The 23,668-nt window shown below is 42.5% G+C and overlaps 1 protein-coding gene across 3 annotated transcripts in view; it reads left to right on the top strand.

The window, feature by feature from the left end:
- The first annotated feature begins 103 nt into the window (after positions 1-103).
- Positions 104-23,668, top strand: part of OGFOD1 (2-oxoglutarate and iron dependent oxygenase domain containing 1) — a 26,979-nt gene continuing 3,414 nt past the window's right edge. The window contains exons 1-12 of one of the 3 annotated variants that reach the window (XM_084958432.1): positions 104-362; positions 1,876-2,021; positions 6,448-6,494; positions 9,959-10,413; positions 14,806-15,423; positions 15,955-16,046; positions 16,246-16,374; positions 17,080-17,193; positions 19,007-19,086; positions 19,642-19,955; positions 22,678-22,800; positions 23,452-23,510. In XM_084958432.1, coding sequence (XP_084814558.1) covers positions 15,408-15,423; positions 15,955-16,046; positions 16,246-16,374; positions 17,080-17,193; positions 19,007-19,086; positions 19,642-19,955; positions 22,678-22,800; positions 23,452-23,510 — 927 coding nt within the window. In that variant the 5' untranslated portion in view covers positions 104-362; positions 1,876-2,021; positions 6,448-6,494; positions 9,959-10,413; positions 14,806-15,407. 3 annotated transcript variants of the gene reach the window in all.

The raw sequence follows: 23,668 nt of genomic DNA, 5'->3' as shown, positions 1-23,668 counted from the left end.
GACCGAGCACCACTGAGCCAATCGCTGGTGGGATGGCCGCAATATCTGGCGCTCCTATTGGTAAACCAGCTATGGGTTCCGCCTCCTCTTTCTTTGGTACTTCCTATTGGATAGCCCTGGGAACCACGGAAAGTCGGCATTCTGGAAGGTCTCTGTAGGAAAATAATTGCTTGATCAGTGTGGCGTGGGTCTTGTACATTGCGAAGAGATGAATGGGAAACGGTCGACTGAGCTTGGCCCTGGTCGGGCGGGAAAAAAAGTAAAGAAGGAGGTGATGGCGAATATTTCGGATGCTGTCACGGAGGAAACCTTGAAAAAGCAGGTGGCTGAGGCCTGGAGTCGTAGGACGCCGTTCCGTCACGGTAAGCGAGATCTGAAGGGGGAGGCGCAGCGCAGGCTTGGGGCCTCTGAAAAAGTCCTGGCACCCGAGCTAAGTGCTGAGCAGCGGGACTACAAGGGAAGAGGCTTTTGGAGAGAGTGTGACTTTGGCCACCTCCGACTCCTTCCTAGCCTGCTGTTCCCTTTCAGTCCAAGTTCAGTTTGGATTTAGAAACTTAGGAGAGGAAGAAATGTAGGCCAGGCAGTTTCCGGGAAGTAGAGGGCATGCAAGTTCATAGAAATTCTGAAATTTGGGATTACTGAGTTACACTCTTCCCCATTGACTGCGCGTAGCTGGGCAATGGGTTCAGCTCCTTCCTGTGTAAAGTAAGATAACTAATATTCATTACCTCGAAAAGATGTTGAATGAGATTAATAAACTAATATATGTATGTATCAATATATATTTTCCTGAATAAGGACCAATAAACATTTGGACACACACTTAAGTGGCTTTTGCGGTTTTTATTCCAAGGGTACTGCTGGTTTGTCCAGTGGTAGCGTAGCCAGAGCATTTATTGGGAGCTGCCAGATGGCTGGCACCTGAGCTTAATTTTACTGGCCTGTAGTTCAACATGACCATGAAAGTAAACATGTTTTGACCAAAGGAAGGAACCTGCATCGAACGATTCCAGCCTCAGCTTCAGCCATGTAGGATAAGAATTCTGCATAATGCATCATGCTTTCCCTTCGAAAGCTTGCCATGTTTTTTGCTTCAATGGTTAAATGCTTTAAAGAGGTGAGTCCCAGGTGTCCGGATGCACATAGAAAGTGACAGCTTAGTGTTCAAAGTGTGAGCTCTGTACACTCAGCAGACTTTTCACTTTCCTTACATGGGGGAAAAAGATAGTGATGATGTCTACCTTAGGACTGTTGAAACAATTAAATGAGATAATGCATGTAAAGCCCCACTGTACCTGGAACCTGGTGGGTTGTGGTGGGTTTTTAGAAGGTTACTCAATCTCTCCTACCAGAGACAATGGGTAAAGGGTTGAGGTAAAACTCAAGGAGTTAGGGGAGGTTATGCCTGACCTAATTTAAAAAAAAGTGTATTCTATAACTAACTCTAACAGTAACTTAGGAAATGAAAAAGGGTTGAGGAAAAATTGCCAGCCACTATTGCTGTTCTCATTTTTTATTTGGTACCTTCGTTTTAAGTTTGGGAGAGAGTGGAATGAATTAGGACTCTAAAATACATTTGATTCAATAAGTAATCATTGAACTAAAAAAACCCCCAAAGACCAGGAACCTTAATTTAGTGACATCACCTGTACTCATGTTATGCACCTTTATATCTAAGCACAATATTTTTAAAAAGTAGCATTGAGTTAGTAAAGAAAAAAGAGAAGAGCTTATAATTCTTCCCCCAAATCTTAGACTTTAAGTACTAGGTTCCTGAAAATCATGACCATCCCTTTTGTATTCTCTCTACTGTGCTACTCAGGGGTCAAAAATTCAAAAGAGGAAAAGCCATACATAATGCTTTCCTTCCAACAGAAGCCATTGTTATGGACATGGACCCCTTTCTTCACTGCGTGATCCCAAACTTCATCCAAAGCCAAAGCTTCTTGGAAGGACTTCAGAAGGAACTTTTGAACTTGGACTTCCATGAAAAGTATAACGATTTATATAAGTTCCAACAGGTATTTATGCCCCTTTCACATTAGCTTTTCTACTTCAGAAATTATCTGTGAAAGTCATTCAGTACCTTTAGACCTGAAGTTTTATTTATTTATTTATTTATTATCTTTTTGCCATTTCTTGGTCCACTCCCGAGGCATATGGAGGTTCCCAGGCTTAGGGGTCGAATCGGACTGTAGCCACTGGCCTACGCTACAGCCACGGCAATGCAGGATCTGAGCCGAGTCTGCGAGCTACACCACAGCTCACTGCAACGCTGGATTCCCAACCCACTGAGCAAGGCCAGGGATCGAACCCAAAACCTCATGGTTCCTAGTCGGATTCTGAGCCACAACGGGAACTCCTAGACTTGAGGTTTTAGTTTGGGTTTGCCATTAAGGGTTGTCCTTTCCCTGACTTTGTTCATTTAACATAAACTGAGTGCCTGCTATGTGTCAGGTACTGTAATTATTATCTGGGCAACTTGCCAGTTCCTGCCCTGAAAGCCTTTAAAATCTGAAATAATAGAGGTGATAGTGATGGTGAAGATAGTCAAAAAATACAGTACGGTAGTAAATACATTATAAACAAGGGGATAAGTACATTTGGGGGAGTGGTATAATGCAGAGAGTAAGTATATTAGAAGATAATAACTACTTAAATTTTTTTTTTTTTTTTTTTTTTTTGCTATTTCTTGGGCCGCTCCCGCGGCATATGGAGGTTCCCAGGCTAGGGGTCAAATCGGAGCTGTAGCCACCGGCCTACACCAGAGCCACAGCAACGCTGGATCCGAGCCGCGTCTGCAACCCACACCACAGCTCACGGCAACGCCGGATCGTTAACCCACTGAGCAAGGGCAGGGACTGAACCCGCAACCTCATGGTTCCTAGTCGGATTCGTTAACCACTGCGCCACGACGGGAACTCCAACTACTTAAATTTTTGAGTTCATGTCTTTGTTTTAGGTGGCTTGACATATTGCAATATGTCCTGCAGAGAGTTAGGCGTGTGCTGTTTTTGGTGGACAGTTTAATTTGGCAGAAAAGTCTTTCCCAAAATCAAGGCTGGTTTTCCTACTCTGAGAAGACATGCCCAGTCTAGGTATATAAATATATAGGTCCTTGGTTTTCCCAGTTTGGGGAGATAATTTTCAGTACATAGCATACATCATTCTTGGAAACATTTATAAAACTTTAAGGGCATTAGCCCTTAAAATCACAAAAAATAAAATAAAAATGAAGATGAAGAACTATTTTGTTTTCTTTCCATTTTCCCTTGACTTATTTTTATCTGGGATAAGAAAATTGTAGATTTCTCTGTCTTGCTTTTATTCTTCTACACTAGAGCTGGTTGTGTCCCGCAGTATTTCCTTGGGCCTTGTACGTATGCTTGAATTAACCAGGTTAAACACGCAAATGATGTGATTCTTAATGATTTGGAAAACCTAGTGAAAAATAACTTTTATCCGTAGTAAAGTTGTATACTTTAATTAAAAACTAGAGATAGTCTGCCTTTGTAATTATATCGATTTTGATAACACTAGGCCTCTTCTGTTGATTTAGGTCTACATGTGTCTCTGATTACTGAGGTTGAGAAATCAAAGTAGTTTTTACTTAATGCAATTTGATAGATAATTCTTTTTTAATTATGAAGTCAGCAAAGGGCAAAATAATGAAAAAGGGCCCTGAGTAATGAGGGGAAAAAGAAGCCCTGATTTTAGATCCCCATGGGTGCGTGATGAGACTCTGCTGTGAATAATTTTTGCTATGCTCACTCTGGGACTGAACTTCTTCATCCTAAGACAGGAAATACAAAACCTGCTTTCAATCTCTTGTCCCTTTAAACTTTACTTATTTCCCTTTTTCTCTGCTTATGCTGTGAGTTGACTTAATAATGGGTCTCTAACATCTTCCAATCCCCCAACCAAGCTTGTCATTAGGAGTAGCCCGATATTCTGTTTTTGAAAGCAAGCATGACTAGGTGCATGCTTTATGCCATGCTAAATGCTTTATATTTATTAATTCGTTAAATCCTTATAACAATACATTACTATTATTGTTTCACAGATAAACGATTTCAGTTTTTTGTTCTCTTCTGGAGAAGAGAGGAACATAACAACCAGAACAAAAAGCTATCTATTCTTCGCAAGGAAAAAAAAGCTGTTGACCTACCTTTCCCCCTTCAACTTTTACCCCAGTGGTCTGCTCCCCCTGACAGTGGCACTCCTTGTGAGTTGCCTATACTGTGCCAGCCTCCTCTTGGCTTCTCTGTTAAGCCCACTGTAGTCAGGCTTTGACCTGTAAAACGCCACTGAAACTATACGTGTCAAGGTCACTCACATCTTCCACTTTAATAAGTCCAGTCATTAGTCTTCAGGCCTGGTTTTACTTGACACTCAGCATCATTTGACCTACTCGGTTAGTCCTTCTTCCCAGAGACTTTTTTCACTTTGCTGCCAGGATACCATGCTCTCTTCAATTTCTTTCTACCTCACTGGTGAGTCCTTAGTTTCCTTCCCTTTTGTACCTGACTTCTTAATGACAGAGCACACTGAGCTTAACCCTTGGATCCCTTCCAGACAGATTCCAGGGAGTCTCATGGCTTTGCCTCTACTCTTGGTATCTCCTATCTCCCACTTTCCAAAACTGAACTCCTGGGCTTCTCCCCCTAATTGCAGCTGCTCTAACTGCAACTTTCCCCATCTCAGTTAATCACAATCACAGTCAGTCTTTCCCCTGGCTCAAGGCAAAAACCTTGAGTTATCCTAGATTCCTCTCTCACATCTTATATTCAGTCCATTGGGAAATTCTCCTGGCTCTACTTTAAGAATGGATTCAGAAAAAACCACTTCTTTCCAGGCCCACTGCCAACAGCCAGCAACTGATCCAAGCCATCTTTTTCTCTCACCAGGATTATTCTGTTAGAGTATTAACCAGGCACCTTGCTTCTATCCTTGCCCACCTGCAGCCATTGTGTTCTTTTAAAATGTTAATAGACCCAAGAGGAATTGAAAATATTTGTTTACAAAAACTTGTACACAGATGGGAGTTCCCGTAGTGGCACAGTGGAAATGAATCCAATGAGGAACCTTGAGGTTTTGGATTTGATCCCTGGCCTTGCTCAGTGGGTTAAGGATCCGGCATTGCTGTGAGTTGTGGTGTAGGTCACAGATGCAGCTCAAATCCCGAGTTGTTGTGGCTGTGGCGTAGGCCGGCAGCTGTAGCTCTGATTCAACCCTTAGCCTGGAAACCTCCATGTGCTGCGGGTGCGGCCCTAAAAAACAAACAAACAAACCTTGTATACAGATATCCATAGCAACATTATTTATAATAGCCAAAAAGTCAAAATACCCAATGTCCATTACCTAATGAATGGATACACCAAATATGATTTGTCTATAAGATGGAATATTATTCAGCCAAAAAAGTTATGAATAAATACTGCTGCAGCATGGATGAATCTGGAAAACATGCTCAGTGAAAGAAGCTAGCCACAAAAGGCCACATATTCTGTGATTCCATCTATATGTGATGACCAGCAAAGCATATGTAGTGACAGAGAGTAAATTAGTGGTTTCCAGGAACCAGGATGGTGGGGGGCGGGGAGTGAGGGGTGACCACCTAATGAATACAGGTTTTCTTTTCCAGTGTGATGAAAATATTCTGGAATTAGATAGTGGTGATAGTTGCACAGCATGTAAAAATGCTAAAAATCCACTGAATTACACACTTTCAAATGGTTCAAATGGTAAATTTTATATTATGTGAATTTTATCTCAGTTTTTAAAAATTGAATGGGATCATTTTCTTCCTTTGCTCAAGATCTCCAAAGGTTCTCATTTCTCTGAGGAAAAGCCAAAGTACTGAAAGTGGTTCTAAGGCCCCCAGTGCCTCTTTGGCCCCATCTCCTACTGCTCTCCCCTCACTCTCTACTACAGCCACACAGGCTCCTGTGATGTCTGGAACAGGTCAGGCATTCTTCACCCTCAGGACCTTGAATCCTCTTTGCTGAGACAGTCCCTCGTACCTCCCCACCTCCTTCAGGTCTTTGCTTCACCTCAGTGAAAGCTAACCTGGCCACCAAATTTATGATGGCAATCGCTTCCCCACCCTCAGCACTGCTGGACCTCGTAGTCTTCTTCATTTTCCCTCTATATTTATCACCTTTTTTAAAACTAGTAATTGACTTTTTTATCTTTGTTGTCTCTCCCCCTCAAGAATAGAAGCTCCACTGTAATAACTATGTGTTTATTGAGTGAATAAGGCACAGAGAGGCTAAGTAACTTGCCTGAGTCACAGAGCTGCCAAATGAAGGGGCCATGCATCAAACCCAGGCAGTTTGACTTCCCAGTCCAGGCTCTTAACCCCAGTGTTGGACTGCTGGAGTGCACACTACTCGCCTCTGTGTCTCACTGATGGAAGAAATCCTTTTTTCTTTTTTCATGATCAAGTCTGATGATTTGAAGAAAAGAAGAGAGCCTCACATCTGTGCTTTAAGGTAAACAAGTAACTCCTGTTTGTTGGGTGCCTGATATGTGCCAGGCAGAGTTGTTGGCATTATTGTCCCTTTTTTTTTGAGAGTTAAGTTTTATTTGGGGTAAAATTAGGACGACAGCGTCTCAGGTAGCCCTGAGAAAACCACTCCCTCTTGTCCCCTTTTGTAGAGGAGGAAACAAACAGAGATCAGTAACCTCTTCAAGGCTACCCAGGTAAGAATTGAGGGAACTAAGATACAAACTCAAGCCTGTCTGATTCCAAGGCCCAAGTTCTCAATGATAAGCCTTGTTAGTAATCAAGGAAACAAATTAATGCTGAGGATACCATCTCTCACATATTAGATTAGCAACATTAAAAATAAAAACTGCAGTGTTGACAGAAATGCATATACCTTTATCACTGGTATAGTCTTTCTCAGAAGAAGATGGATTTGAAAGATGTATCAAAACCCTTAAAATGATGCTTATCTTTTTGTAGTGTAATTCCACTTGAATGAGTTTATCCTGGAGTTCCTGCTGTGTGCAGCCGGTTAAAGGATTCTGCATTGCTGCAGGTGGGGCATAGGTTCCAGCTGTGGCTCATATTAAATCCCTGGCCCAGGAACTTCCATACCCCGTGGGTGCAACCATTAAAAAAAAAAAAAAAATCTTGAAGTAATTAAGGATGTGCTGCTCAAAGAGTCCATGCAAGGTTGTTTATTGTAATGTTTATAATGGTGAAAAATCACATAACAAATTAAATGGCCACACATCAGGATTTATATAGATAATGTTACAAAACATAACATGAAAAACTGTATAGCTATTGAATATGATGTGTATGACTTTTAACATGAGTATGGTATAAAGTTATTTCATCAATTCTAAGATACTTTTTTAACATTTTAACCTCCCCGTGTCTCACACAATTATTTGTGTCCCAGTTTATTTACTTACTTTTTTCTGTCTTTTTAGGGCCCCACCTGCAGCATATGGAGGTTCCCAGGCTAGGGGACTAATCGGAGCTGTAGCTGCCAGCCTGCACCACAGCCACAGCAACACAGGATCTGAGCCATGTCTGCGACCTACACCAGAGCTCACCGCAACGCCAGATCCTTAACCCACTGAGCGAGGCCAGGGATTGAACCCGAAACCTCATGGTTCCTAGTCGGATTCATTAACCACTGAGCCACGACGGAACTCCAGTGTCCCAGTTTAACTTGCAACATTTTTTTTGTTTTGTTTTTGTTTTTGTTTTTTTGTCCCCACTCGTGGCATATCGAAGTTCTCAGGCTGAGGATCAAACCTGTATCACCCAAGAGATAATGCCAGATCTTTAACCCACTGGGTCATAGCAGGAACTCCGAAACATTTTTTTAAGTGATGTATAAAATGATGATACCTCTTGCCAGGCAAAGGTATATTAGGCTAGGTGAAATATGCTTGCCAAGAGAAAAGTTAAAACACAGCGTGATCCCATTTGAAAAAAGAGACATATATTTGGATATCTATGTGAGTACAAAAGGAAAAGCCTTGGAAGAATGGAATAGTTAAATCTGGCTAGTAGGACTACAGGTTTTTTTAAGTTTCTTTCTACTTATAATAGGGTTTTTTCTCTAGTACCTGTTACCTTGTAGTAGTGGTTTGTTTTTTATCTATACAATGGAAGTTGTTTTTTCATTCCCTTTTTTTCTGCAATATTTCCTTGAATGGTGGCAGTCTTCATAGGTTGTTATTTCTTCCAAATCCTGAAGTATTGCTCATGTGTTAACTATAATTCATAATATTTCGTATATATTTAGACCTTTCCCCCCAAGCCCATGCTTTAAGCCATTATCTCATTAGTTTACACCATTCCCCTGGTAGGCATTTCTTTCCTAGGGGACTGAGTTACATTCTATACCCAAAGGGTAACAGCCAGACAGTATGAAAGATGGAACTCCTTGGTCTTTACAGAAAGGTGGTCTTTTTATTTCCCTGTTCGGTTCTGTGATTTCTCTCATGAATACAATTAACAAATTAGAATGATGACAGAAAATAACCCTGTCCTTGTGACACTTTCATAGGGTGAGTAGAGGGAGAGCTTTATATGGACTAAATATCTGGAAGCTGATATTACCAGTAAAAGTGGGATTGAAGGCTTTGATAATACTTAAAACATCAAGACTCAATACTTTGCAGCAATGTTGACCACTCATATTACCTGAAGCCTGGTTTAGCACTCTGCAGCTCTGCCCATAAACGTTACATGGCACTTGTTGGACTAACCAAGCGCAATGTTTTATAGAATTTTTTTGGATTGGGTAGCATACAGTGTTAGAAGATACTCGGTAATAAAATTTCACTGGAGACTTGATATTTAGTTATCAACAGCACAATTGCATTTTATGGGGACTTCAATTATGTACATTTGAACTAGGATGATCCCAAAATATTGTCTCTTCATGTGCAAAATTTGAACAGAAACACTTTAAAAAATTGTTTCAGTTTTATTGACATTTTACTTTGACATTAAAATGTAAATTCTTCAAGGTTAACATAATTTCAAAGTTGATTGGCTGAATGAGTTTTAAATTGTGTTAAAGAGAATTCTGTACAGAGCCACTTTAGCTGGTAAAGGGAAATGTTCAGTAGTCTTTTTTTTTGGTATCCTATTAATATCAGAACTCCTTTGAAAGAGTTTATTGGTTATTCTACAAGTAGCATAATATTCATCATTATTACAATTTAAAGGTTTTTTTTTTTGTTTGTTTGTTTGTTTTTTGTCTTTCTGCTATTTCTTTGGGCCGCTCTCACGGCATATGGAGGTTCCCAGGCTAGGGGTCGAATCAGAGCTGCAGCCACCGGCCTACGCCAGAGCCACAGCAACGCGGGATCCGAGCCGCGTCTGCAACCTACACCACAGCTCACGGCAACGCCGGATCGTTAACCCACTGAGCAAGGGCAGGGACCGAACCCGCAACCTCATGGTTCCTAGTCGGATTCGTTAACCACTGCGCCACGACGGGAACTCCAATTTAAAGTTTTTAATCTACAGCAGTGTCACCCACCCAAGTGTTCATTAAACAGTGGTGCTGGTATTAGTGCTGAAAAACATGTCTAAAAATCAGACATGACCAGAACACTGGTGTTCACATGACAGAGGCCAGACCACTGTTGTGATGGGGCAATACTGTAAATTTAAGAGGAAGAAAATAAAAGGAAATAGTAGAGCAAAAATATATTAGAGAGATTTACACTGAGGAACGTTCTCGCGACTGAATCGTAAATGAACTGAAACCTCCAGGAAAAAAAAAAAAACCATTGTGGCATAGATCCAAATGGAGCCCAAATTATGACATAACATTTTTGTGGAGGGCTGGGTGGCCTGTGCCCTGGGCATGTGGGAGTTCCCAGGCCAGGGATGGAACCCACAACACAGGGCTGAAACCTTAACCTGCTAAGCCATTAGGGAACTCAATAAGTTATCTTTTGTTTACATTTCCAGGAAAATTCTGTTTGAACATTTCCGGGCTTGGCTTTCTGACATTTCCAAGATTGATCTGGAATCAACCATTGACATGTCTTGTGCTAAATATGAATTTTCAGGTAAGATAAGACCCAGATATCTCTAAGATTTGAAGGCTTTAATTGGAGTTCCCATTGTGGCTCAGTGGGTTAAGAATACGACAGTGTCCTTGAGGATGCAGATTCCATCCCTTGCCTCGCTTAGTGGGTTAAAGATCCAGTGTTGCTGTGGCTGTAGAGTAGGCCGGCAGCTGCTGCTCTAATTCGAGTCCTAGCCTGGGAACTTCCATATGCCACTGGTGCAGCCATAAAAAGGAAGAAAAAAAAAGGCTTTACCTAAATGATGATAGAAAGATAGTGTCAGTGAAGCAAAATTCTAGACTACATGTCCCTGCATAGGATTAGGCTCTTTTTTTCCCCCCCAGGGCCTCACCTGCAGCATCTGAAGGTTCCCAGGCTAGGGGTCGTATCAGAGCTACAACTGCCAGCCTACGCCACAGCCGCAGCATCATCAGATCCAAGCCAAGTCTGCAACCTACACCACAGGTCACGGCAACGCCGGATCCTTAACCCACTGAGTGAGGCCAGGGATCGAATCAGCAACCTCATGGTTCCTAGTCAGATTTGTTTCTGCTGTGCCACAACGGGGACTCTGCATTAGGATCTTCGTAGTAGGGATGTTCTGCCCCAGCTCATACATGGAAATGCCTATCGTATTGGAAGGTATAAGGTAGTGGATATCTTTGGGAATATGATGAAAGTTACGACCATATTGTAACCCAGCAAGAGCTGGTGTGTCCGAGGCATAGAAAGCTGAGTGTCACCACTCTGACAGTGGTGTTTGTAGCAAAGTAAGGGCACCAAGCAAGGAGAATGGGCAGCTCATGCTCAAAAGATCTGAACTCCCCAAAGGGTGGCTTTCAGGCAAAGGTTTTTAAAGACTGGGGAGAGGGTTGTAGAGCATATGATCAGCTCGTGGACCTTCTGATTGTGGTGGTGAGGTTACAGTGATGGTGCAGAAATCTCAGTCATCAGACTTCCGGTTCCAACTGGTCTGTGGTCTACATGCTTGTGGTCAGTGCATAATCACCATCTTCCACCTGGGTGGTGGTGGTGGCAGGGGCGGGGGGGGGGGCGGGGGAGGGGGGTTCTTAGTGTCTGCAGAACAGCTCAAAAACAGGCGTCAGATTGTTATCTCTAGCCCTTTGGGAGGAACTCCGAGTCCTGTGACTGTGCTGTCCTAATCATTAACTGCTTGCGCCTGCTCCTTGGAACGCAAGAGAGGCTTAGCAGACTAGGGCCTTTACTCTAAATAACAGTGGGGCACATAGAGGGATTTTGTGCCCAGGAAGGCTCTGCAGGGTCCTGCTCAGTTTTAATATTTTCAGAAGACCGCTGATAATGCACATACACACCAACTTTGCATACACTACCAGGAAATTCCGAGGTGATATTGTAAACTCTGCTCTTACACTTCCTAGAAACAGATATTTCCCTCAGTGCCTTTTTTTTTTTTCTTTTTTTTTTTTTTCTATTGAAGGTAATAAGTGAATATAGTCTTAAAGAAAAAAGTCATACAAGAGTATAGTGTGATCCATGATGGTCCCCTTCACCTTCTTCCCCTTTCTCTTCAGATGTGTCCGTTGTCGCCTGTTTGGGGTGCATCCTTCTGTTCCCTTTCTGAGCATATAAATGAACTTTGAAAGCACGTTTGGTCTTCACTTGGAAGGAAAAGGTTTTATTTTACTAAATAAAATTTGGATTTGAGTTTACTCTCAATAGATTGTCCTGGGGAAGTATAAATTGGTAATAACATTTTGAGGATAAGGTAGACACATGAAGAGTCATATTATATGCCCTTTTTAAACTTTTTTTTTGTAATTTGAAGTAATTTCAAACTAATAGACAAGTGGCAAGCATAGTAAAAATAATTTTTTAAATTTTGCTTGAGAATAAGTTGCTATTAGGATGCTCTGTTACCCCTACAACGAGGACATTTTCCCGCATGACAGTAACAAACCATCAGAATCAGGAAATTACAGTTGATGCATTATTCCCGTCCAATCCCCAGGCTCCATTCAGATTCCATGATTTGGTCCTTTATAGCAGAAGGATCTGGTCCAGGGTTGTGCATATAGCATTTCCCTGTCATGTCTCTTTAGTCTCCTTTCATTTAGAACAGTTTCTCAGTCTTTCTTTGACCTTCATTATCTTGATGCTTCTGAAGATTCACAGATGTGTTATTTTGTAAAACTTCACTCAGTTTGGGTTTATATACTGCTTCCTCATGATTAGATTCAAGCCATCCATGCATTTTTGGCAGGCATATTACAGAATTATGTGACCTCTTTACTGCATCTTATCAAGTGGTTTCTCTGTCTTATTACTAGTGATATTAACTTTGATCACTTAATGAAGGTGGTAGCTGACATCAAGTTTTTCTGCTGTAAACTTGTTTTCTTCCTCTATGTTACTAAGTATTCTGTGGAGTTCCCATCATGGTACAGGGGTTAACGAAACCGATTAGGAGCCATGAAGTTGTGGGTTCCATCCCTGCCCTTGCTCAGTGGGTTAAGGATCCAGCATTGCTGTGAACTGTGGTGTGGGTCGCAGATGCGGCTCAGATCCGAGTTGCTGTGGCTCTGGCGTAGGCCAGCGGCTACAGCTCCGATTAGACCCCTAGCCGGGGAACCTCCATATGCCGCGGGAGCGGCTCAAGAAAAGGCAAAAAATATAAGTATTCTGTGGGGAGACAGTTTAGGATCATGTAACTATCCCATTTATCATCAAACTTTGATTCACTTGTTTTAGCATCCACTGGTATTTCTTGCTACATTATTATTTTGCAGGTTGCCAAATTGTGATTTTTCTGATAAAATCATTTCTTCTCCATTTATTATTATTTGCCAATCTGCTATAAAGAAAACTTTTCCCTTGCCCCAATTATTTATTCATTTATTTATGTCTGTGAATTTAAGGGTTACTATTTGCGTAATGGTTATTGTCATCATGTTGATGCTCATGTTGTCCCTGATTTGATCAAGGGGTGCCCCTTTAAGCTGACCTCTGTCCTTTTTTTGTTTGTTTGTTTGTTTGTTTGTCTTTTTAGGGCTGCACCCGCAGGATGTGGAGGTTCCCAGGCTAGGGGTTGAACTGGATCTGTAGCCTCCAGCTTACAGTGCCAGATCCGAGCTGCATCAGCAACCTACACTACAATTCACAGCAATGACAGATCTGTTACCCACTCAGTGAAGCCAGGGGTCAAACCTGCATCCTCATGGATACTAGTCAGATTTGTTTCCTCTGAGCCACGACAAGAACTCCATCTATGTTCTTTTACTTGTCTTCATGTTACCAAACTAAACTTGGGTTGCTCATGATGCACTGCAAACCCAACGTGCTGACACTGGGTTGTGGTGAGGGAAAGTAGATGTTTATCGCAGGACTCTGGACAAGAACAGGCAGCTCCTGCTTAAAAGACCCAAACTCCCTGATGGATTTAGGAAAGAGTTTTGAAAGGCAAAGGTGAAGGAGAGCGTTACAAGGTGCATGGTCAGCTTGTGCATAGGTCTCTGATTGGAGTGTCGTGAGGTAACGTGGTGAGGTCACAGGTCATCATCATCAGTCTTCGGATGGTTCTACCCAGTCTGGGGGCAACATGCTCATGGTCAGCTTTTCTCATGGTGGGGGGTCTGGCTTCTATAATAAGAGCTTAGGAATGTGTGTCAGACTTCTCTATACCTTTGAAACGGAGCTGGGAATCCTTGTAACTGATTTATTGTAGAAGTACATCTCCGCTCCTGTCTGCTGCCCTACCTTTGCTTCTGCATTCTTTATTCCTCAGTCATTAGCTGCTAGGACCTGCTTTTTGTCTCACATAAAGGGCCTAGGAGGTAACAGTTTATTTCCATAGCCTTTTTTTCCAATCAGCAATAAGTAGGGGACACCAAGCAGTGTGTGGCCAAGAAGGCCCCTATATGGGTTTGCTTAGTTTCACTCATCATTCTTACTGCACCTTACTTTCTTCTGGCCAGACAAAATTTCCACAGGAAATATAAATGTGCTCTAGACCTGGAGTTGACCATTCTGCCAAAGAACCCTGGTTATTTCATATATATACATATATGGATGAAACTGAATTCACATTGATTCCTCCGGTTTCATTTCCACACCATAGGGTTCATTCTAGACTTCCCCTTTCCATATTTGTAATTCCATTCTTCAGCCTTGAGGATTCTGCCTTCCATTGTCTTCAATGTTTATTAAAACAATTCCTCCACGTAGAATGATCTCACTTCATCATAACATCCCCTCCCCTCTCCCACCCTGGATGGACACCTGCTTTGCTCAGTCCTATCGGTGTCTAGAAGCTGAGCTCAAGGAATAATGGGAGCAAGTACAAAAAGATCTATGTACAATGATGTTCATTAAAGCATTCTTTATAATAGACAAGAAATGAAAACAACATAATTAACAAATTGAAGATTGTTTAAAGGGGGAGAGAGGTAATTCATAATACATACAGCAGAATATGCAGCCATTAAAAGAGATGACAAGTGTGTATAGTGATACGGAAAAAACACTGGGCCATGAAAAAAAAAAAGCAAGCCATAAAACAACCACTGTTGTGGAGTTCCCATCGTGGCTCAGCGGTTAATGAATCTGACTAGGACCCATGAGGTTGTGGGTTCGATCCCTGGCCTTGCTCTGTGGGTTAAGGATCCGGCGTTGCCGTAGGCTGTGGTATAGGTCGAAGACTTGGCTCGGATCCCAAGTTGCTGTGGCTCTGGTATAGGCTGGCAGCTGCAGCTCTGATTGGACCCCTAGCCTGGGAACCTCCATATGCCATGGGAGTGGCCCAAGAAATGGCAAAAAACAAAACAAAAACAAAAACACTGTTGAATACTTATTTATCTATCTTGGGCTGCACCTGTACCATGTGGAAGTACTCAGGCCAGGGATTGAACCCACACCACAGTTGTGGCCTGCGCCACACCTGGGGCAATGCTGGATCCTTAACCTGTTGTGCCACAAGGGAACTTCCAGGATACTATTTTTCGAAAAGCAAATACATTTATGTTGGGAAAATACTAAAAAAAATATCTAAAAACATTAGTATTGATTATCTCTGAGTCTATATGTATGTGTTATTCAGTGTTTTTAGAGTTTTCTATATTGATCAGTTTTATTTCTGTAATTATAAAAGCAGAGACAGTGGTATCATTTTAAAGCTGAAGGAGCTAACATTACTCTGCCGTCTGGCAGAGTCAGATGGCAGGTGCTCGTTGCCCACACAGGGACCTTACAGTTTGCACTGAACTATTGCAGATGCTCTGCTCTGCCATGATGACGAGCTGGAAGGGCGCCGGATCGCCTTCATTCTTTACCTGGTTCCTCCCTGGGACAGGAGCCTGGGGGGCACCTTGGACATGTACAGTGTTGATGGTAAGACAAAGGCGTGCTCTCCAAGCCCAGCAACCGCTCTGAGTGCGCTCAGAGGAGCAACGGACACTCCTCAAAGGAGATGGAAGCCAGTTCATTATAGTGACGACCGCAGGGAGAATGAATGGCAGCCCAACAACCACCTCTAAGTTGTGCTTGAAATAATCATTACTCCGGAGATATTTAGAGTTGATTTAAAATGTGGGATAGTCAGACCCTGCTTCTGAGTGCTGGCCATGGAAGGGGAGAGGGCACCAAGTCCAGCTGCGTGTGGCTATGAATCTGCCAGGACCCATCCATTTGACAGGAGGGCAGGGTCTTTTAATGACTGACACCAGAACTGGGCTCCAGAACATGTTTAGAACTTTTCCAGCCTTCATCAGTAATGGATGGTATAGTAAGAACAGGTGGAAGGGTGGCATTTGGGGATCTGAAGGGGACATCTTGATGCCCTTAGAAATTTGCAAATTACGAGGTGGCCTAGAAAGGGTTACTAATGAAGCATGTTTGTGGGTATGTTCTCTCCCGACCCAGAGCACTTTCAGCCGAAGCAGATTGTCAAGTCCCTTATCCCATCATGGAACACACTGGTTTTCTTCGAAGTATCTCCAATATCCTTTCACCAGGTAAAGACTATAAGCCACAGGTACATAGGGTGCCAAAGAGCATGCCTTTCAGTCACCCATTATCTACCCATGCCGGCTTCCAGTTGGACTGTCCAGCCAGCTTTTCGCACTTAGTGTGAAAGGTCCTGAAATTAGTGAGCCTTGGCTGGTAGTGCCCCCCCCCCCCTTCGTTGATGTGTTGCTGCTCTTGTTCTTCCAGGTGTCTGAAGTCCTGTCTGAAGAGAAGTCTCGTTTGTCTATCAGTGGCTGGTTTCATGGTCCTTCGCTGACCAGGCCTCCCACCTACTTTGAACCTCTCCTACCTCGGAGCCCTCACATCCCACAAGATGTAAGATAAATCCCTCATCTTAGAAACTGGCCTGTCTTTCTTTATGTCTTGCTGGTTCTTTATGTTTATTTTTTGGCCATGCCTGCAGCATGCAGAAGTTCCTGGGCCAGGGATCGAACCTGAGCCACACAGTGACAATACCAGATCCTTAACCTGTTAGGCCACTAGGGAACTCTGCTTTTCTGGCTTTAAAGATGGCTCATCCTGCTAATGAGATGAGGCTTTTGCCGCTCCACCCTCCGCAGATACACTTTTGATGGTGTCTTTTTTCTTTCTTTCTTTTTTTTTTTTTTGTCTTTTTTTTGCTATTTCTTGGGCCGCTCCCTCGGCATATGGAGATTCCCAGGCTAGGGGTCTAATCAGAGCCATAGCCACCAGCCTACGCCAGAGCCACAGCAACGCGGGATCCGAGCCACGTATGCAACCTGCACCACAGCTCACCGCAACGCCGGATCGTTAACCCACTGAGCAAGGGCAGGGACTGAACCCGTAACCTCATGGTTCCTAGTCGGATTCGTTAACCACTGCACCACAACGGGAATTCCTGATGGTGTCTTTTTAAGGCAGAGCTTTCCAGAACTTTGTTTATTTAACAAGGGGAAAATTCTAAAATGAAGATTTGCATATATTTTACTAGTGTGAAATGTCATAACAAAAGCAGTAGGAATTATTAACTAACACTTTGCATCTGCTGCTTCGTTATAGCATGAAGTTTTGTGTGACTGGATCAACCCTACTTATCTTGACATGGAATACCAAGTTCAAATACAAGAAGAATTTGAAGAAAGCTCCGAAATTCTCCTAAAAGAGTTCCTTAAGGTAGGCTGGCATGTCCGATCTGATATATTGGATGTGGCATGCAGTCTTGCTTTCTGGGTAGGTGAACAGTATCACTGAGAGTTTTTGTTGCTTTTTGTTTTGTTCTGGATTGAAATATTTATGTCATCCCTTTTTCAAATAAAATACACACATGATGATAATAGCTAACATTGGTTTCAGATGTGTATTAGTGGGTTGAGTCCCTTTGGTATCTGCAATTCTCCAGAACCTTAATGGCACACACACTTCTACAGTCGGGGGTGGTTCCTATGCTGTGCATTTGATGATTGTGGCGCTTACCACTACTTCTACTAATGGGAAGATCACTAACTGATCAGCACCTGGTAACAAATGTTTGTGAATGATGAGGGTGCATGTTACAGTAGAGAACTAGATAAGAAGTCAGAAGGGAGTTCCCGTTGTGGCGCAGTGGTTAATGAATCCAACTAGGAACCATGAGGTTGCGGGTTCGATCCCTGGCCTTGCTCAGTGGGTTAAGGATCCCGAGTTGCTGTGGCTCTGGTGTAGGCTGGTGGCTACAGCTCTGATTGGACCCCTAGCCTGGGAACCTCCATATGGCCCGGGTGCGGCCCTAGAAAAATGGCAAAAAGACAAAAAAAAAAAAAAAAAAAAGAAGTCAGAAGAATTTATATTCATGTCTTGGCTCTGTGGTTTTACTGACCTGAGCAAAGCACTAAAGTTCTCATCCTCATCAGTTAAATGAGGCTAATACCTGGCTTGCCCATCTTCAAGAGTTGCTGTGAGGGCCAAATGGGGTCACTGATGTACTTCAACTTGTTGAACCTGGGTCCCATGAATCACAGTCCCAAAAGTTGGTCCCTTCAAGAAAAAAAGGTTGAGAGACTCTACATACTGCCTTTCTCAGAATTGTATAGCTAACAGCATAGTAAGGAATTTGAGAAGTACTATAGTAAATAAACTTGTTTAACCTATTTCATCCACCTGACCTAAATAAACCATGCTTTGGGATCATCTTTCCTCTTTTATAGCTAATAAAATTACTGTTAGTAGAATACTCCTTGGGAAACTGCATTAAACAAATACCTTATAAAACCTCTTGTGGAGAATATTTCCATAGATTAATCAGCTTCTTATACTATACTGAACTTTTAAAATTTAGAATGCTGATTAAATAAAGGGAATAAGCTGAGACCTAAAGAATCTGCATTATATAGACATTTTCATTTTAATAACATTGTTTATGTGGTTTTATTTTCTCCCTTCACATCTTATGAATTGGAGTCTGTATTATGATTCTCATTTTATAAATGCAGGAATTTAGAGTTCCCTTTATAGCTCAGTGGTAATGAACCTAACTAGTATCCATGAGGATGCAGGTTTGATCCATGGCCTCACTCAGTGGGTTAAGGATCCAGCATTGTCATGAGCGGTGATGTAGATCACAGGTGCAGCTCAGATCCGCCGTGGCTGTGGCTGGCAGCTCCAGCTCCAGTTTGACCCTTAGACTGGGAACTTCCATATGCCCAGTCTAGGGGTACTGCACTAAAATAAATAAATAAATGTAGTAAATTGGGAGTTTAGTAATTTTATATAAGACATAAAACCACCTAAGGGATAAGCCCAAATTGACACTCAGGTCTCTTGGTTAAAGCATGCTGACAATTTATCCAGTCCTTGCTCTGGCTTTACCATATCAGGACTGGGGAATCTTGTGTAAAAGGGGTGAGTCACCTGGCCCTTTGAGAATCAGCCAGAATGATTCTTCAGAGCTGCTACAGTGTGGGACCATAGGGAGATTTGCTAACTGCTGCTTTATTTGCTCATTTTCCAGCCTGAGAAATTTGCAGAGGTGTGTGAGGCTTTGGAGAAAGGAGATGTGGAATGGACCAGCCAAGGTCCCCCTAACAAAAGGTAGAACCCATCATCCAAGACATTTGCTTCTTCATTCAACACCTGCCTATTTGTCTGCGACACTCATCTCTAACAATAGGACGCTGGCCCTAATGACGTGTGTTCCCAAGGACATCCAGTAGCAGGCCCTAACAAAATCTCACTACTGTTGACAACTTGTGCTTCAGTAAGCTCTACCAAAGTTTAGGGAGAGAGAGAGAAAGCTAATGATCAGGAGTTCCCGTCACGGCTTGGGGGTTAATGAACCTAACTAGTATCCATGAGGACACGGGTTTGATCCCTGACCTTGCTCAGTGGGTTAAGGATCCGGTGTTGCTGTGAACTGTGGTGTAGGTCGCAGATGCAGCTCATATCTGGCGTTGCTGTGGCTGTGGTATAGGCCAGTTGCTACAGCTCTGATTCAACCCCTAGCCTGGGAACCTCCATATGCCATGGGTGCGGCCTTAAAAAGACAAAAGACAAAACAAACAAATGGAAGCTAATGATGGACTTTCATCACATGAGTAATTTTGCATCTGTGGCTTTGATGAACGCCTTGACATTGCTGCCTTTCAGGTTTTACGAGAAGGCTGAGGAGAGCAAGCTTCCCAAAATCCTGAAGGACTGCATGGCATTATTTCGCTCAGAGGCAATGTTCTTGCTGCTCTCCAACTTCACAGGCCTGAAACTTCACTTCTTGGCTCCTTCAGAAGAAGATGAGCTTGAAGACAAAAAAGAGGGAGAAGCAGCCTCTCCTGCTGATAACACTGAAGAAGGGACTAGCCACAGCTCCTTTGAGCCAGAGAACAGTCGGGAGGCCATTAGCGACAGCAGCCAACAGAGCAATGAACAGATAGACCCAGAGCCAGAGGAAACCAAAGCAAAGAAAGGTAAGCTATTTTATTCTGTCCCTATTTTTAGCATGGGTATTCATGATTCATTCAACAAATATTTCTCAAGCACCTACTACATGCTAAGCCCTGTTTCTAGAGCTGGAGTAGAAGACAGACAAGGTCTCTGCTCTCCTGAGCCTATATTCTAATAGGAGAGGGCAGGGATTAAATGATAACACAAATAAGAAAACGTCAAATAAGGATAGGTCCTAGGCAGTAAATCTGAATAAGGTTATGTGCTAAGGAATGACTGGGTGGCCTATTAGGGTGAATGGGCAGTTGGGAAGAGCCTGTCTGAGGAGCTGTCATCTAAGCTCAGATCTGCGCGGCAAGAAGGGTCTTCGGGAAGAGCATTTCAGGTAGGAAAAATGTTTAGTACATTTTATTGGGCTGATAATAACAGTATAAATGGTAGGAAGAAATACCACTCACTTGGCCTAAAATTACTCTAAAACACAAGAACATAAAGGAGAGGAAGGTGAGTGGCTTCTTTCTGCTAATAACCACTATCAGCCTAAGAAAAACTTGCTTGAATTTGAACAAATAGATAGAAGAGAATTATTGAAAGTAGAAGTTGAATCATGTACAAAAAATATGGAAAAGAGAAGAATACAGGAAACTTAAGAACACTTCTTTGGAAACTTTGGCACCATTAGCTGAGCAGCTATAAATTCAGCACCTACTAAATCAGATGAGCCAATCTATTACGCAGCTCCTCTCCTCAGTTTTGCTCTCCCTGCTTCCACTCTCATCCCCTGGGCAGGATGCTGTGCCGTCAGAAGAGCAAAGGCGAGGGAAGTGGATGCGCATGGACACAACCATCCGTGCGAGATGCTGATTGCAAGCAATGTAACTCATACTCCGTAGCTTCCCAAACTCACTGACCTGTCACTCTGGTCACCCCAGGTATTTAGAAAAACCAGACCCAGGTGGCTTTTTCTGTGCTCTTCAATACGCAAAACAACCTTTCTTAGAATAGTTGGTTTTCCTTGATAATTGATAGCAGCATCCATACCTAGACCGGAAAGGAATCAGGTGCAGATCAGTGAACCTAAAGGGCTTTTTAAAAAAGTATTTGTACATTTCTATCCCTTTTATGTTTCTTCTTTGTGGGCACCTGCAATTTGGAAGAAAATCTATACAGGCAACCAAAAGATAACTTTATTCTGTTATTGAGCATCTACTGTATGCAAGGTCCTGGGCTAAAGCAGAGTAGGGACCACAGAGGCACGCCACTGTTTATAGAATTTACCATCATAAAGAAAAGCTCTAAAGCTTTTTTAAAATAAAAGCTATACAGTTGCTGAGGCATGGAACAGCAGCGTTAAATGTTCGCACAGCTAGATCACATCCAGAAAGTGAACCAAAGCCATTACAGACCTGATAATTTAAGTTTTTTTTTTTTAAATAATATAAAAACACATGACTCTGGACTTTAGTTAATAATAATGTATCAATACTGGTCAATTCTAACAAAGAAACCACACTAAGACTAGATGTTGATAATAAAGGAAACTGCCAGAGAAGGGTAGGGGTAAGTAAGTGTGGCAGGGGTGCAGGAACTGTCCTGGGAAATTTAATTTTTTTGTAAAATGCTTTAAAAAATAAAGTCTATTTAAAAATAATAATCAGGAGTTCCCGTCATGGTGCAGCGGAAACGAATCCGACTAGGAACCATGAGGTTGCAGGTTTGACCCCTGGCCTCGCTCAGTGGGCTAAGGATCCAGTGTTGCCGTGAGCTGTGGTGTAGGTTGCAGACAAGGCTTGGATCCCGCATTGCTGTGGCTGTGGTATAGGTCGGCAGCTGTAGTTCCAATTAGACCCCTAGCCTGGTAACCTCCATATGCCTTGGGTGCAGCCCTATAAACACAAAAGACAAAAAAAAAAATTTTTTTAATTTAAAAAAATAAAAATAATATTGAATATTATTATTAAAAAATTTTTTGACAGCTAAATGTATACTCCACCTGAAATTTATAGTAAGAGAAATAGAAAGTCAGTTTTTCTCAAGTAGTCAGAAATGGTAATTTCTGATAATCATATATATATATAATATATAAGCTTTATATATATTATATATAATATATAACATTGTAATGGAGCAATAGGTCAGCTGAAGTTTTATAGAAATGGTTTCTTGGGAGTTCCCACTGTGGCACAGCAGAAATGAATCTGACTAGGAACCATGAGGTTGCAGGTTCAATCTCTGGCCCTGCTCAATGGGTTAAGGATCCAGCGTTGCTGTGGCTGTGGTGTAGGCCGGCATCTACAGTTCCGATTAGACCCCTCGCCTGGGAACTTCCATATGCTGTGGGAGCAGCCCTAGAAAAAGGCAGAAAAATTAAAATACTATTCAGGAGTTCCTGTCGTGGTGCAGCGGAAACAATCTGACAAGGAGCCATGAGGTTGCAGGTTAGATCCTTGGCCTCGCTCAGTGGGTTAAGGATCCAGCGTTGCCGTGAGCTGTGGCATAGGTCGAAGACGAGGCTTGGATCTGGCGTTGCTGTGGCTATGGTGTAGGCCGGCAGCTGTAGCTCCGATTAGACCCCTAGCCTGGGAACCTCCATATGCCTTGCATGCGGCCCTTAAAAAAAAAAAAAAAAAAAAAAAGACCAAGGTGGTTTCTCTTAAGTGCTATACTGTTCCTAATTACCTTTCTTTTGCAATCTAGCAATGGTATCAAAGTTATTTTTTCTGGCCTTCTGTTGTTTTTTCTTAGAATCAAGTGTTCCCACATGCCAGGGGGAACTGAGGCATTGGAAGACTGGTCACTACACTTTAATCCATGACAACACCAAGACTGAATTTGCCCTGGACCTCCTCCTCTACTGCGGCTGTGAAGGTAAGAGGGACAGTCTCTCCTGAACACCCTCTGTAACTGAACCCATTCAGAAATAATTTGCCTTGGCCGGGCTCTCAGATCACGGGTGCTCTATGATGGAAGGGAACTTAGGGGTCATGAATTTCAGTCTTCCCACTCACAGTACTGTTTTTATCTGACTGAGGTATACAGGAGATGGACTGAACCATAATTTCCCTCTAAGGGACCCCCCAGAGCTTTAAAGTAATTATCCCTCCAGGTATATTTTATATTTAGTTCTTAGTTTTCAGTTCTCATTCAGTGTTGGTTGAATGATGAACTCAGGCTCATAAGTCAGAATTGGTTGCTACTGAACTCCCAGATCCCACAGTTTTGTTGTTGTTATTGTTTTAATGGCTGCACTTGCAGCTTATGGAAGTTCCTGAGCCAGGACCTGTGGAAGGAAGCTCCTATGAGACCTACGCCACAGCTGTGGCAACACTGGATCCTTAACCCACTGTACTGGGCTGGGGATCGAACCCGAGCTGCTGCAGTCAGGTTCTTAACCCATTATGCCGCAGTGGAAACCCCCAAATCCCCCGGTTTTAAGCAGCATGGGATCAGTGATTTAAACAGATGATATAACTCCTGCAGTGAGAGCTTTCTGAGTGCTATTTGTTTTCCCTTTGTAAGGATGGGAGCCAGAATATGGTGGCTTTACCTCCTACATTGCCAAAGGTGAAGACGAAGAGGTAAGTTGCTTCTCATAGCAAACTATCCTTTTTAGTTCTTGAAGATGCTTTAATTCTTCAGAGACCCCATTTTTGTGACCTTCCACCAGTATCTTTATCTGATAAATCCACATTGGTCTGTCTGGCAGTGGTTCTAATTTCTAGTAGAAACTACTCAG

The sequence above is a fragment of the Sus scrofa genome, chromosome 6, assembly GCF_054392235.1.
Source record: "Sus scrofa isolate SSC_HxYL_T2T_F1_AM1 chromosome 6, Sscrofa_HxYL_maternal_Yorkshire_Landrace_v2.0, whole genome shotgun sequence".
Taxonomy (NCBI): Eukaryota; Metazoa; Chordata; class Mammalia; order Artiodactyla; family Suidae; genus Sus; species Sus scrofa.
The sequence above is the reverse complement of the archived record's forward strand: the minus strand, read 5'-3'. Positions and strand labels throughout refer to the sequence as shown.